The 16,426-nt window shown below is 38.1% G+C and overlaps 1 protein-coding gene across 4 annotated transcripts in view; it reads right to left on the reverse strand.

Moving 5' to 3' along the window:
* The window catches only part of MAN2A1 (mannosidase alpha class 2A member 1), a 184,798-nt gene that overhangs the window by 112,712 nt on the left and 55,660 nt on the right, over positions 1 to 16,426 (reverse strand). For all 4 annotated transcript variants that reach the window (XM_037011917.2, XM_037011918.2, XM_073233104.1 and 1 more), the window contains exon 4: positions 15,118 to 15,289. In XM_037011917.2, the coding sequence (XP_036867812.1) occupies positions 15,118 to 15,289 (172 nt within the window). The remainder of the gene's footprint in view (positions 1 to 15,117; positions 15,290 to 16,426) is intronic.

A 16,426-nucleotide genomic window follows, 5' to 3' on the forward strand; every position in this document is an offset into this window, starting at 1 on the left:
CAGACTTCATAAAGTGGAATCATATAATATTTACTATGGTGTGTCAGGTTTCTTTTGCTTAACATGTTTGTTAGTTCATCCATGTATCTGTGTATTTCAGTAATTCACTATTTTTCATTGCGGAGTAATGTTCCATTGTATGATATGCCACCATTTTTTCCTTAATTTTTTTATTTTGATAACATTAATGTACAGTTACTTGAACAACATTATGGTTACTAGACTCCTCCCAATATCAAGTCCCCCACACAAACCCCATTACAGTCACTGTCCATCAGCACAGTAAGATGCTGTAGAATCACTACTTGTCTTCTCCGTATATATTGCCTTTCCTGTGTCCCCCACCTACATAATGTGTGCTAATCATAATGCCCAATTATCCCCCTTATCCCTCCCTTCCAACCCACCCTCCCCAGTACCTTTCCCTTTGGTAACTGTTAGTCCATTCTTGGGTTCGGTGAGTCTGCTGCTGTTTTGTTTCTTCAGTTTTTGCTTTGTTCTTATACTCCACAGATAAGTGAAATTATTTGATACTTGTCTTTCTCTGCCTGGCTTATTTTACTGAGCATAATACCCTCTAGCTCCATCCATGTTGTTGCAAATGGTAGGATTTGTTTTCTTCTTATGGCTGAATAATATTCCATTGTGTATATGTACCACCTCTTCTTTATCCATTCATCTACTGATGGACACGTTGCTTCCATTTCTTGGCTATTGTAAATAGTGCTGCAATAAACATAGGAATGCATATGTGTTTTTCAAACTGTACTGCTACATTCCTAGGGTAAATTCCTAGGAGTGGAATTCCTGGGTCAAATGGTATTTCTATTTTGAGTTTTTTGAGGAACATCCATACTGCTTTCCACAATGGTTGAACTAGTTTACATTTCCACCAGCAATGTAGGAGGGTTCCCCTTTCTCCACATCCTCGTCAACATTTGTTGTTGTTTGTCTTTTGGATGTTGGCCATCCCAACTGGTGTGAGGTGATATCTCATTGTGTTTTTAATTTGCATTTCTCTGATGATTAGCGATGTGGAGCATCTTTTCATTTGCCTGTTGGCCATCTGAATTTCTTCTTTGGAGAAGTATCTGTTCAGCTCCTCTGCCCATTTTTTAATTGGATTATTTGCTTTTTGTTTGTTGAGGTGTGTGAGCTCTTTATATAATTTGGAAGTCAACCCCTTATCAGATATGTCATTTATGAATATATTCTCCCATACTGTAGAATGTCTTTTTGTTCTACTGATCATATTCTTTGCTGTACAGAAGCTTTTCAGTTCGATATAGTCCCACTTGTTCATGTTTGCTTTTGTTTCCCTTGCCCAGGGAGATATGTTTATAAAGAAGTTGCTCATCTTTATGTCCAAGAGATTTTTGCCTATATTTTTTTCTAAGAGTTTTAAGGTTTCATGACTTACATTCAGGTCTTTGGTCCATTTCGAATTTACTTTTATGTACAGGGTTAGACAGTAATCCAGTTTCATTCCCTTACATGTAGCTGTCCAGTTTTCTCAATACCAGCTATTGAAGAGGCTGTCATTTACCCATTGTATATCCATGGCTCCTGTATCGTATATTAATTGACCACATATGCTTGAGTTTATATCTGGACTCTCTATTCTGTTCCACTGGTCTACGGGTCTGTTCTTGTGCCAGGACCAAATTGTCTTGATTACTGTGGCTTTGTAGTAGGGTTGAAGTTGGGAAGTAAGATCCCCCCTGCTTTAGAGAAGGATTGCGTTCGCTATTTGGGGTCTTTTGTGGTTCCATATGAATTTTAGAACTGTTTGTTCCAGTTCGTTGAAGAATGCTGTAGATATTTTGATAGGGATTGAATTGAATCTGTAGATTGCTTTAGGCAGGATGGCTATTTTGACAATATTAATTCTTTCTATCCAAGAGCATGGGATGAATTTCCATTTATTAATGTCCTCTTTAATTGTTCTTAAGAGTGTCCCATAGTTTTCAGGGTATAGTTCTTTCACTTCCTTGGTTAGGTTTATTCCTAAGTATTTTATTCTTTTTGATGCAATTGTGAATGGAATTGTTATCCTGATTTCTCTTTCTTTAGTGTATAGGAATGCAACAGATTTCTGTGTATTAATATCCTGCAGCTTTGCTGAATTCAGATATTAGATCTAGTAGTTTTGGAGTGGATTCTTTTGTGTTTTTTTATGTACAATATCATGTCATCTGCAAACAGGGACAGTTTGACTTCTTCCTTGCCTATCTAGGTGCCTTTTATTTCTTTGTGTTGTCTGATTGCCATGGCTAGGACCTCCAGTACTATGTTGAATAAAAGTGGGGAAAGTGGGCATCCTTGTCTTGTTTCCAATCTTAAAGGAAGAGCTTTCAGCTTCTCACTGTTAAGTATAATGTTGGCTCTGGGTTTGTCATATATGGCCTTTATTAGGTTGAGGTACTTGCACTCTATACCCATTTTAAAAATTTTATCATGAATGGATGTTGAGTTTTGTTGAATGCTTTTTCAGCCTCTATGGAGATGATCATGTGGTTGTTGTTCTTCTTTTTGTTGATGTAGTGGATGATGTTGATGGATTTTCGAGTGTTGTACCATCGTTGTATCCCTGGGATGAATCCCACTTGATTATGATAGATGATCTTTTTGATGTATTTTTGAATTTGGTTTGCTAAAATTTTGATGAGTATTTTTGCATCTATGTTGATCAGGCATATTGGTCTGTAAATTTCTTTTTTTGCAGTGTCTTTGCCTGGCTTTGGTATTAGAGTGATGTTGGCTTCATAGAACGAGTTTGGGAGTATTCCCTCCTCTTCTACATTTTGGAAAACTTTAAGGAGGATGGGTATTAGGTCCTCACTAAATGTTTGATAAAATTCAGCAGTGAAACCATCTGGTCCAGGTGTTTTGTTTTTAGGTAGTTATTTTCTAGAAAGTTGTCCATTTCTTCTAGGTCATCGTTTATTACCATATAATTTTTCACAGTATTGTCTCATAATTCTTTGTATTTCTGTGGTGTCTGTAGTGATTTTTCCTTTCTTATTTCTGATTCTGTTTATGTGTGTAGACTCTCTTTTTTTCTTTATTAGTTTGGCTCGGGGTTTATCTATTTTGTTTATTTTCTCGAAGAACCAGATTCTGCTTTCATTAATTCTTTCTTTTGTTTTATTCTTCTCAATTTTATTTATTTCTGCTTTTATTTTTATTATGTCCTTCCTTCTGCTGACTTTGGGCCTCTTTTGTTGTTTCTTTTCTGGTTTCATTAATTGTGAGTTTAGACTGTTCATTTGGGATTGTTTTTCTTTCCTGAGATAGGCATGTATTGCAATATATTTCCCTCTTAGCATGGCCTTCACTGCATCCCACAGATTTCATGTTGTTGAATCATTGTTGTCATTTGTCTCCATTTATTGCTTGATCTCTGTTTTTATTTGGTCATTGATCCATTGATTATTTAGGAGCACATTAGTAAGCCTCTATCCGTTTGTGGGCTTTTTCGTTTTCTTTGTGTAATTTATTTCTAGTTTCATACCTTTGTGATCTGAGAAGCTGGTTGGTATAATTTCAATTTTTTTTTAATTTACTGAGGTTCATTTTCTGGCCTAGTATATGATCTATTCTTGAAAATGTTCCATGTGCACTTGAGAAGAATGTGTACCCTGTTGCTTTTGGATGGAGTGTTCTGTAGATGTCCATTAGGTCCATGTGTTCTAATACATTGTTCAGTGCCTCTGTCTCTTTACTTATTTTCTGTCTGGTTGATCTGTCCTTTGGAGTGAGTGGTATGTTGAAGTCTCCTAAAACGAATGCATTTCACTCTATTTCCCCCTTTAATTCTGTTAGTATATGTTTCACATATGTAGGTGATCCTGTGTTGGGTGCATAGATATTTATAATAGTTATATTCTCTTGTTGGACTGACCCCTTTATCATTATGTAATGTCCTTCTTTGTCTCTTGTGACTTTCTTTGTTTTGAAGTCTATTTTGTCTGATACAGTACTGCAACTCCTACTTTTTTCTCCCTGTTAGTTGCCTGAAATATATTTTTCTGTCACTTTACTTTTAGTCTGTGTATGTCTTTGGGTTTGAAGTGAGTCTCTTGTAGGCAGCATATAGATGGGTCTTGTTTTTTAATCCATTCAGTGACTCTATGTCTTTTGATTGGTGCATTCAGACCATTTACATTTAGGGTGATTATCGACAGATATGTACTTATCGCCATTGCACACTTTAGATTCGTAGTTACCAAAGGTTCAAGGGTAATTCCCTTACTATCTAACAGTATAATTAAACTCACTTTGCATGCTATTACAAATACAACCTAAAGATTCTTCTTTTTTCCACCTTTTCTTCCTCCTCCATTCTTTGTATGTTATGAATCATATCCTGTACTCTTTGTCTAGCCCTTGGGTGACATCTATTTAGCCTTAGGAATACTTGCATGTATAGGAGTCCCTCCAAAATGCACTGTAGAGGTGGTTTGTGGGAGGTAAATTCTCTCAACTTTTTCTTATCTGAAAATTGTTTAATCCCTCCTTCAAATTTAAATGATAACCTTGCCGGGTATAGTATTCTTGGTTCAAGGCTCTTCTGCTTCATTGCATTAAATATATCATGCCACTCCCTTCTGGCCTGTAAGGTTTCTGTTGAGAAGTCTTATGATAGCCTGATGGGTTTTCCTTTGTGTGTGATCTTTTGTCTCTCTCTAGCTGCTTTTAAAAGTCTATCTTTATCCTTGATCTTTGCCATTTTAATTATTATATGTCGTGATGTTGTCTTCCTTGGGTCCCTTGAGTTGGGAGATCTGTGCACTTCCATGGCCTGAGAGAGTATCTCCTTCCCCAGATTGGGGAAGATTTTAGCAATTACCTCCTCAATGACACTTTCTATCCCTTTTTCTCTCTCTTCTTCTTCTGGTACCCCTAGAATATGAATATTGTTCCTTTTGGATCCACCACACAATTCTCTCAATATTCTTTCCTCCTTAGAGATTCTTGTTTCTCTTTGTCCCTCAGCTTCTTTATATTCCTCTTCTCTAATTTCTATTCCACTTACTGTCTCTTCTGCTACTTTTTATCTGCTTTTAAATCCCTCCATTGTATGTTTCATTTCAGATATGGAATTTCTTAATGATTGAATCTCCAACTTAAATTCATTTCTGAGTTTCTGAATATTTTCTGTACCTTCATAAGCATCTTTATGATTTTTATTTTGAACTCTCAGGCAGACTGGTGAGTTCAGTTTCATTTGACCTTTTTCTGGGGTTTGTGAGATTTTGGTCTGAACTATGTTCTTTTGACGTTCCATATTTCTGTGTATTGCCCACTAGTGCCCAGAAGTTCCAGTCTCTGGAGCTGCTCAGCCCCTAGGGTGAGGTTGGGGGGGGTCGTAGGGGAGCGGAGCTGGTGCCTGGGGTGAGGAAAGATCTGTTTCCTGATTCCCACTGCAGTACCTGTCTCCGGTGTCAGAGCCAGTGGGCCAAGCACACAGGTGTAAGCCTCTGTGCTTGGCGTCTCTAGCTGTTGCAGGTGGGCCTCCCTCTGGCTGGCCCGATGCCCGTGCAGTGACTGTAGGTTTGTGAACCGGAGCTGGCAGTCCAGGAGGAAGGTGCAGGAGGCTGTGTGTCACAGTGGGGGGGCCTTGGAGCTGAGTATGCAGTCAGCAGGATGGGGCAACTGAAGCTCCTCAAAGTTCCCAACCAGCTGGGCAGAGTGCGCCCATATAACCTTGTCCAGCTTTCCCCTCCCCCATGCAGCAAGCTCCATGCAAACCCTGCTCCTTCAGCAGCCCTCCTGCTGCTAGGAAGCCTCTCAGATCGCCTGCCTTTCCCTTTTCCCAGAGTGGCCGGCTGTGGATCCCCTCCTCCACAAATGGCCAGAATCTGTCTCTCAAGCACTCCACTTGTCTGAGCTCCCCAACGTCCAAAGCACCATACAGTGTAGGTCTCTGCTCCCAAAGTGGATCTCCAGGGCTGGGTGTTCAGCAGTCCCAGGCTTCCACCCCCTTCCCAGCTCCATTCTTCCTCCCACCTGTGAGCTGCCGTGGGGGAAGGGCTTGGGTCCTGCCTGATCAAGGCTTTTGTAAGTTACCCTCTTTTGTGAGGTCTGCTCTGTTCGTGAGGTCTGTGTGCAGTCTGGTTCAGCCTTCTTTATTGTTGCTGTTTTAGGGTTAGTTGTATCAATTAACTACATTTTCATACTATCTGCGGTTTTGGGAGGAATTCTCCGTCTCACCTCTCAAGCCACCATCCTGAATGTCCCACCATTTTTAAATCATTATCTTGACAGATATTTGAGCTTTTTCCAGTTTGAAGTTATATGATAGACTCTGCTATAAAAATGTCTACCAAGTCTTTTGTGTGCCCATGTTTTCATTTCTCTAGGTGGATTCCCAGGGGGGAGTTCTTAGGTTATATGCTGTATATTTACATTTGGGAAACTCCTTGGTGGCCTTTCAGAAAGTAGTTGTCCCATTTTACATTTCCCCTAGTAATATATGACAGTTCCAGTTGCTGCACATTCTTACCAACCCTTGGTGGTATCAGTCTTTTTGATTTTAGCCATTCTAAATGATTTGGGTATCTTGTGGTAGTTTTAATTGTGCCTTCCTGATGACTACACATTCCCCAGCCCCTGTACACACATTCTTTCCCACACCTTTGCAGTCTAGTAAATGTCTTTCAGGTGTTGGAACATGCCATGTTCTTGTTAATCCCTGGCCCCTAATCACAATTCTCCTCTCATAACCTAGAGTTCTTACCCCACCCTCTTTCACCTCTGTCACAACTGCCTAGTTCTCATCAACTTTCAGGTTTCAGCTTGAATACCAACTGCTTCATGAAGCCTTTGTAGACCCCCTTCTTGCTTCCATAGAAAGAAATGCTTTATTGTGATACTGGGTTTAATTATATGTCTTCCCTACTCTGCCCTGAGGGCTGGTATCAGGTTAGTCTCACTCAACTCCTGTATCCCTGGGTCTAACACAGTAAATATCTGTTGAACAAATGATAGGAGTGAATAAGGGAAGGCTTTCAGAAATGAGGTAATATTTCAGCAGTCTTAAAAAATGAGTAGGACTGAGATTATCCAGTGCATGAAAGGAAAACGAAAACAACCTAAGCAAAATTCATAGGCAAATTCCTAAGAAGAAGGGAATAGCACGGATACCCACGTGGCAGAGCATGGCTAAGAATGAGGTGTAAAAATGGGTATGAGCAGATTCACATACTGGATACATAACACTGTTGGTGAAATGCAGGACAGCTGGAAATGGCACAGCAAGAAACAGGAAGACCAGCTGGAGGTTTTCAAAATAACAGGAAATAAGAATAATGGGGATGGTGTTGGGAGACAGAGTGCAGTGACAATGAAGGGGCAGAACTAACAAGGCTTAGGGACTGCCTGGATGTGGCTCAAATGGCAGACAGCAAGGTGGAGCACACAGTGAGTGGGTAAGAGCGCAGATTCTGGGGCAAGGCTACCTGGCTGTGGTCCTCATGCCACACTAACTAGCTGGGGGACCTTAACACCTCTGCCTCAGCTCATAGGAATGCTACAGGACTGACTGAATACATGCATATCAGAATGTGCCTGGTACCGCAAGCACTTGGTAAGTGTTGGCTATTTCTACTGCCATTAACTAGAAAAGAGGGAAGTGGAGGTTGGAGCTTTATATCTGGAAGCAGCCCGAAGACTTGGTAATTAAAACACAGGATGAGTATGCAAAATGAACAAGAGAACCAAGGGGTCTACCCCTCAGCAAGAACCAGGACATTAGGAATGAGCAGAGGTGGAAATCAAAGGTGATGAAAGAGGAATGCTCAGCAAAGCAGGAACAGAAATAGGCGAGAAGGAGCCCTGGGTCACAGACGACAAAAAAGGAAAGAATTTCAAGGAGAATGGAGTGGTTGGTATCAACTTGTGGAGCACTGGGCAAGTGTTCAATGGACACAGCAGCCGAGAAGTCCCTCCTGGCTTTTGCCAGTACCCGTGCAGGTGAAGTCAACGAGAGCTGGGACCAAAGCAGAGCCACCTAACTCCGGATGAACTGGGAGGGGAGGGGATGCAGATGGAACACACTTTCCGAAGTCAGTGTACACTGCTGCTTCCACTATCAGAACTGAAGTTATTTCAGACACTGGTGCATTGATTTCACTCCTTTGATGAAAAGCTCCATGTCTTCAGGCTCTAAACTCAATACAAACCTGTACTTCACTCTGAATATCACAAGACACTCTGCAACTTCTCATTGCTCTGCAATTTTACAGCAGACTTTGGTCAAATACCATAACATCTGACCTGTATAAAATGTGTAATAAATTAACTTATATAAGAACTTTAAAGGTACATTTTTCTACTGAAACTCAAAATGTACCTCAGTAAGTTTGGATTTATATTATTTAAGAAATCAACCTCAAACATTTCTCTCATTTCAATAAGCAAACAGACATTGTTAAGAGGGTAACATAGAAGGTCCACATAATATAAACCTCAGAAAACAGATGTTAAGAGAATGGTGGGAAGATTAGATAAAGTCTCTGCATTCTTGGCAAAGCAATGAAACCCAGCAATGCAGTGACAAAACAGTATCTATATTAACTGAGGGTAACTTTCTTCTCAGCACATATTTGCAGCCTTATTTCATACCCTAAGTTCCACAGAGAGAAGCTGGTCAAGACTCTCGCGAACACACCAACTTCTCCAATAAACAACAGAAAGAGCAGATGCAGTGTAAAAACTGTTTCAGTGTCTCACAGCCTAGAGAGGAAAAATGAGTATTCCTATGCTAGGTGTTAGTCAAAAGAAATGCTAAGGCTAATGTTCCAGCTGCCTGACTCTGGAATAAGGATTCACATTTTGATGTAGTGTAAACATCATGCAGTATTTAACTGCATTTAACCAAAAAATATTCAAATATGAATCCTAAAAAGTAAAAGGAATGCTAACATACAAACCATCTTCAAAATATAACAAGCGTAGACAGAAAATGTGCTGATTATTGAAAGGGAGGAAGCATCTTTTTAATCCACTGGATATGTGTTACAAGTAGGCCCCATAACTATAACTGATTAAATTACTTTGAATCAGAAAAAAAATTAAATATGCTACCGTCTGTTTGCATGGATCTCCCTTTAGTTAGTTAGATTTTCATTTTTAAAAGCTTATAGAGCTGAATACTGCTGCCACGGGGCTAAGAATCAAACAAGTCATTGCTAGAATAGATGATGGGGATCATTTGAGTAATGTTTCTGTTAAGTTTCCACTATCAATTGATATTCTTCAGGGACAATAAAGGCTTACACGGAACTCTGCTGGAATTAAGAGGTTCTGCTCTGCAGCAGCGAGCTTGAAATTTAGGTACAGACATAGAATCCGTAGACTCATCTTCAGAAAGGGAAAAACAAACCATTGCCTAAGCATTACACTGGCTGTCAAAAAAATTCTATCAGTAATGCCACTTAGTACAAGCTCAGAATTGTACATAATGGGAGCACACGTACAAATCCTTGAAGTTTTCCCCAAAAATATACATTTAGCCAAGGAAGACTAAAAATGTTATGTTTAAGTAGGAGAAAAAATACTATCACTCTAGTTCCACAGACAAATGTAATAAATGAATAAAAGTGAATGGTTATAGATACAAAGGAGAGAACTTCCCCAAAGCCTGACCAGAAACAAACCTTATTTGTCCCAGTGTGGCTATAAAACAATTTATTTCTTCAAGTAAAATGATATTATTAAGTATCAGGCCTACCTTTCGAAATATTTCCCATTGCCAAAATAGCAGCTCTCAAAAGGAATTTGAGTAAAACAACAGATTAAGCATTAGATTCTAGCCTGTATTCCCACACACGGGACACAGCCAAGTATGGCCTCACCTCACCAAAAGCAGCAGGCACCAAGCCCAGTTTTCTTTTGAGGTGGTTGGACTCTTTCCTACACTGTGCAAAGCAGCACCTTCAGACAGGCGACAGCTCCTTCCTGGTTTACAGGCCACACAAAAGAAAGCTGGATGGAGAAAGTCAGCCCTGGGCTGAGCAGCCTCACCCAACTAAGAGCAGACACTTCATGGAACTCCCCTCTACCCATAGCCCTAGACACCCTCACCCCCTCAGCCAGTCTAGCTACAACCCGGGCATCTTCCCCAACCCGCCGCTAGGTCCCCCCTGATGTCCACACCATCTCAGAGCCCAGTTCTGTGACAAAAGACCTGAGGAGAAACATCAGCTGGCTTTCTTGTTTACAACCAACCTGGCTGACTCTGGAAGGAAATGGATTGGGAAACTCTCCTATGCACACAACATTGAGGACAGTTTAAAAGTCCAGGCCCAACAAAGGCCGTGTTGTGCAGACCACAAGGGCCATGTAACAAGAAAGGAAGTGCCTTGCAAATACCCCAGTACTGTGAGGGATGATCTGCAACCTTCCCTCCATATCTGCCTCCCTTCCTTCCACCTGTTCACCTGCACTTCACTCTCTGAAGATTCAAAACCCTGGGAAATAATGTACTGATTAGCTGAGCTCAGGTCACAGCTGGCCTGCCGACCTGGGACAGGAAAATGGAAGTTCTGACTTGTGTGTGTGAGACCAATTCCCAAAAGGAAGTCAGGTGGAATGGATGCTGGCCAGTCAATATTAACTAACACCCATGGCAAGGAAACAGGGTTTGGTTCAAAAAGGGATTTGAGGCAAATCAAACTCTCTGTTTTGGGACAAATTCCAGGTCTGGACACAGCTGGTATTGCTCAAGGATGAATAAAAGTGGGGAAATATTTGGATTTATGGACATAACAGTATAAGGAACACAAAACTAAACAGTAATTTAAAAAACATAGTTACAAACAAGCATTTGAAGCCAGAAAAGAAAAGGTGCCCATTCCACAGAGACCTGAATCTGAGGAGAAAGAAAACAAGATCTTGAGGAAAAAAATCTCCCAAAGTGCAGTAAATATAAAAAAGAAATTAAAATAAAAATGCATATGCAAAAGAGACTAGAGACTCAATAAACAAACAAATTCTAAAGCAAATGAAATAAGCAGTAATTAGAATTTACACTAGACTTTAATTAATAGTAGAAAATATAAGCCAAAGAAATGCTTGAATTGATAGATGGAAAATTTAGTAAGTTATATATCTAGGTGCATGATGAAAATTTAGAATTTTATGGGTAAAATTTTAAAAATATTTAAAACATCTGAGCAGATGGAGAAAAAAAGGTTATCTTCCCTGAAGCATTACATGGGGAAGCTTGGTTAAGATAGCAAATGTAGTTAAATTCTCCTATTCAAATACTCTCAGGATGACTTCAGAACTAAAATGTATATTCAGTATGCAAAAGAAACACTCAAAGTGGCAAATAAAAGTTAAAAAGAGCCACTAATATTTATTAAGAACTTGAAATACACCAGGAATTGTGCTAAGCATGTTACATTCATTCAATGTTCATAAAAACCAAACAAAATAGGTTCCAGTATTGTCCCCACTTGACAAATTAAGAAAACGAAGCACAGAGAGGTTAAGTAACTTGCCCAAAGTGACATGGAAGATGGGAGTTGTCAGGATTTGAACCCACGCAGCCTGGCTCCAGCACCCAGTCATTTAAACTACAACTGTAAATTGACTGTCCTTTAAGTAAAAAGGTCAGCACAGATCAAGCAAATCCAAACAAAGGAACAACAACGAAGAGTAGCAGTGAGAGTAATTTAGTCATCAGAAGGAGAAAAGATGGTAATTTGTCAATGATGAAAGACGCAATTTACAATCAAGAAAAAGAAATACCCAGCTTGGGAGTGCCCAAACCTTGCAGTGCCTGCCCTACAATAGATGCTCCAGAAGTAGTTGTGGAGTGGTGGGATGAATGAGCTAATAAGGAGCAAACAAAGATTAGGTGTGAACCCTTATGTATGGAAAATAATGTACTAAAAATAATGAAACACCTAAAAATAAAAGGAAGCTGACAGAACAGTAGCAAAAAATAGGTATAGTCAGTTCTGTTATAAATGGTTGTTTCAAAAGAAAAATTTGTTCCCAAGTGATTGATTATATTAAAGAGCAAATTCTGCACTGCTTATGTGAGATTTCATACCTGAGAAACAGTAGGTGAAGGCAGAAAACTGGACCTCGCTGAACCATCACGGATACATAAGACACATGCACATACCTCAAAGACCTACTGGCTACCTCAGGCTACTACTGCCTGTGTTCTCCACGTGGTTATAAGCCATGCCCATCCCCATATGCTGAACAACTTTCTGTTACATTTCATACAACCACATTCCACCACTTCCCAGTAACTCATAATCTGCACCCCCACCCCCTTTCTGATACACACTTCCATAAGCAAACTTCTGGTCTTTTTCAAGGTAAACTGACATATTTATTGTCACATTTATGTATTTCTTACTATACTGGTATCTTTATTATGTCCCCATCTTTTCTGTGTATCACTAACAAAGTTTTTTAATACTGTGCCCTAATTCCATTTTCCCGTAAATCCTATGTTTTTATCACACAATTTTGCGTAACACAGTGGTTTATATTGCATTATAGCAGAATTGGATGTACACAGATGGTAACTGTTATTGTAAAAGACTGAATTAGCACATACCCATCAAAATCTATATGCTACAAACACCTTCTTTTCAAGGACCAGTAGACAGCTCATTGACATCACCTATTAGTTACAAAGAAAACCTCAAAAAATTCCAAAGAATAAAAATCATACAGTCCATAAGACATTAAAACTAGCTTTTAACATCTAAAGTGCAACAGGGAAAAAAAAATGTAAACTGCAAATTTTCCTAATGTACTAAGTCAAAGAGAAAACAATAAACACAGTGATAGAATATTTGGGGGAAAAACAGATAATTATAAAGTAACAGAAAAATGTGAAAGCTAGTTAGAATAGTGTTAAAAGGCAAACATAGAGATCTGCTCCTTATTAAATTACATCAACTGGCCCATTTAGCATTAGTAAAAGCAGGTAGAAGGACTTAGTAAAGATAAAAAGCAAGAAGGGTTAAGAGTAAAAGCCAGTAAAATATAAATAGTTATTTGGGGGTGTGAAGGGGTACAAAACTCAACAAAAATAGTAGAAAGTTTAGCTGATCTAATCAAGATAAAGAAAAAAAGATTCTCAAAATAATAAAAAAATACTACAGATGTGATAAAATCTTAAAATCTGAACAATCTGTGCACAAACTCTGTAAAATTGTGATTTTAAAAAGTATGAAGTATTATTTTTACTCAAGGAGTAATGTAAGCCATAGAAAGAAAAAAAAATGTTAGTCAAAAATGTAAGTTTAGTCAAACTCAGTCAAAGAATTACCTATAAGATAATACCAGTTCCATAGGATTTTACATGACAGTTCTTAATTTTTCAAAGGTTACAAACTAGTAACTAGCTCAATCCAGACTAAGAATTGTGTTTGGTGTGCACGGGTGCGCATGTGCGTGTGTGTGTGTGTGTTTATCATTAGCTACTAATATTTCAACTTAAAAAGTCAGGATATTTCACATAACATTCTGGAATTCCAGCTTGTCTTGAATAACTGGAAGAACATCCTGACAGCTGGGGTGCCTGCAGGTGTATGCGGCTGCAGTGGAAGAGTGGCTAGCCCCTGTGGGTGTGGTAATTACTCTTGGTTCATCCCAGAGTCTATTACCCTCAGTTATGGTGCCTTCCTGGTCAGTCTTGTAAGCACCTTAAACATGCTTATCAGAAAGAAAAAGACTTGATAGATAATGATGGAAGACCAATTCTCCCCAAATTACCCTTAAATGTTTATGTCAATTTCCATCAAAATCTTTTTTTTTTGATAGGGTAGGAAGAATTTAACAAATTAATTCTAAAGCTCTTTGGGAAAATTAAGTGGTCAGTCATTAAAAGAATTTTCCAATAAAAAAAGACAAGAGGAGATTTAAACTGTCAGTTAATGAAACATTTAAAGCCACAACACTTACAGTCAAATAGAAAAGTCCATGAAAGAGGTCAGAAAGCCCAGAAATCAATGCAAATTTACATACAATAAAGATGGCACTTCAAATCAGTAGAAGAGGATGGGCTCTAAATCTTAGGGTAGCAGCACAGCACGTGAGGTTACAGCCTGTGGGGCTAGGCAGGCAGAAATGGACATATCAGCATGACCCAGCGGGATGACCCTGGACTACCAGTGTCCTTATCTGTAAAATGAGGAGAGCCACTGTACCTACTTCACAGCATGGTTGTGAGGATTATCAATTAACACCTGTAAAGTTCTCAGAACTGAGACTAACACAGTAAGTGCTCCAAGTGTGATATTAGATAAATGAAAGAAAGCAATTCATGCTAAAATATCCTTAAACTCCTGGGAGTAAAGGGGGAGGGACACAGAGAACAGTGTCCCCCATCATACCATGTTAAAAAAATTAATTTCAGGATTTTAAAAAAAGTGAAGAGTAAAAAATTAAACTGGGTAAAAGGACTATCTGATCTCTAGATTGGGAAAGACCTTTTTAAATACAGCAGCCAAGTCAGTATCAAGTAAAACAGATTGATATACTTGACTATATAAAAATTTTTAAAGTCTGTATATCAAGCAGTAAGAAAATAAAACCTGAGGAAAAATAAGGGTTTATATGTGTGTGCATAAGTATTCTCACAAATCAGTAAGAAAACAAATATATATGATCAGGTAATTCACAGTAAGCTTTACCTGTATATATATGAGAATATATGCAACACTCTCACTAATCAAAAATGGAAATTAATTTTCAACCACCAAATTAGTCAAAGTTTTCTTTGACTACTTACTTACTACCTTATAGGAAGAGAAATTGGTACTTTTTCTATATGGAAGACCAACCTTCCCAGGGGGTCTCTGATTATATGCTTCAAAGAAAAAAAAACCTTTAAAATATTAAGCCCCTTTGACCTAATAATTCCATTTCTAGGACAAAGTTGGAACATAGGAATTTCAATAGAAAAGTTACAAACCACTTTTTTAGAGATGAAGGATAATCATGAAAAAGAGGATGTGAAGAAATATTTTTTCAGATCTAAAGTTAAGGATTTTCACCTTCTAAAAACTCAACAATTATTTCATTGCACTTAATGTTTAGTATAACCAAATTTCAAAAAGTAGTTTTAAAACAAACCTTTTAACAGCATCTTTCTTCTGAGTATCTATAGTATCCCACCACTTTGAAAGGTAAGAGATCTCAGACCACATGAATTTCCTCCGTGGGTCTTCTTTCAGCTTGACGACCATGTTATTAAAAATATACTGAGTCTTCTCTCTAAAGTAGTCATTGAAAGTCTTCAACCAGCCTAAATAAGACACAAACATACCACAAATATCTGTTTTATGCATCTGACTTCAACTCAGTCACATGCTATTACCTTACTTTTGGATGACTTAGATGTTTCATTCACTTACAGGCATATTTTAGAATTTCACAACTGTTTTAAATTAATGAAATCCATTTGAACTGACATGAGATTCAAAAAGTCACTAACACTGAAATGATAAATTACTCTGAAGACTGCACAAACTCAGAGAAAGGAGAAAAATGAGAAAGATGACTTAGGACCAAAAAGCATTTATTTATACATAATATTTATAATATCTATCTCAATTACTTAGAGTTTATCTCTAGTTTAAGGAATTTTTTTAATTAAAAAAATCTGAATGATGCTAACAGGTTGGAAGTACTGTTCCCATAATAGGGAACGAAAATTTTAGATCTCTCATACCACAACCAAAATTCCCTACCCATTAAGTAAGTTAAACTAAGAAAAAGAAAAACACAAGACTATATGTAGAAGTCAGTGGCAGGGCAATAAGGTAATAACAGCACTATTAATGAACACTGAGAAGTAGAATTCTGCCAAAAATGGGCATTGGTTTCCAAAAGCTGTTCATTATTCCATAATTTAGAAGCACAAACTGACACTAACCAGACAATAAACATGTATATATCTATGTAAAACTTTTTCCAAAAAAAGAATTGTAGATGTTGACAACTTAATTCTCCGACTTTTCCTATTACTTCTCAAATATCTTGGAAATTTTATCTAAAAATATTTGCAATCTGATTATAAAATACTTTTAACAAGATTCATCAGTTCAAACACAGCCCCACCTGATAGAGGACTAAAGAAAAAGGCGTGGTTGAGACAAAAACATATGTAGCCATCAACGGCATCTACTGGCAAAGTGGACATTCTCTCCAGAATAACCTCTTCACTATGAAATCTTACAGGGAGAGGAGTTTCTATACATCCAGTCTCAACTACTGCTTTATTGTTTCCAAACCTAATTCATGTGGGAGGACTAAAAATATAAGGATCCAAATGGCTATTTCATTTGTCTATGACTCATATTCAGTGTATACTACATTTGCTAGAAAAATAAAATCTGCTAAAAGAAAAAAATCTACAGAAAGACAATATAATTATTTGACA

This window comes from Manis javanica, chromosome 1 (assembly GCF_040802235.1).
Source record: "Manis javanica isolate MJ-LG chromosome 1, MJ_LKY, whole genome shotgun sequence".
NCBI lineage: Eukaryota > Metazoa > Chordata > Mammalia > Pholidota > Manidae > Manis > Manis javanica.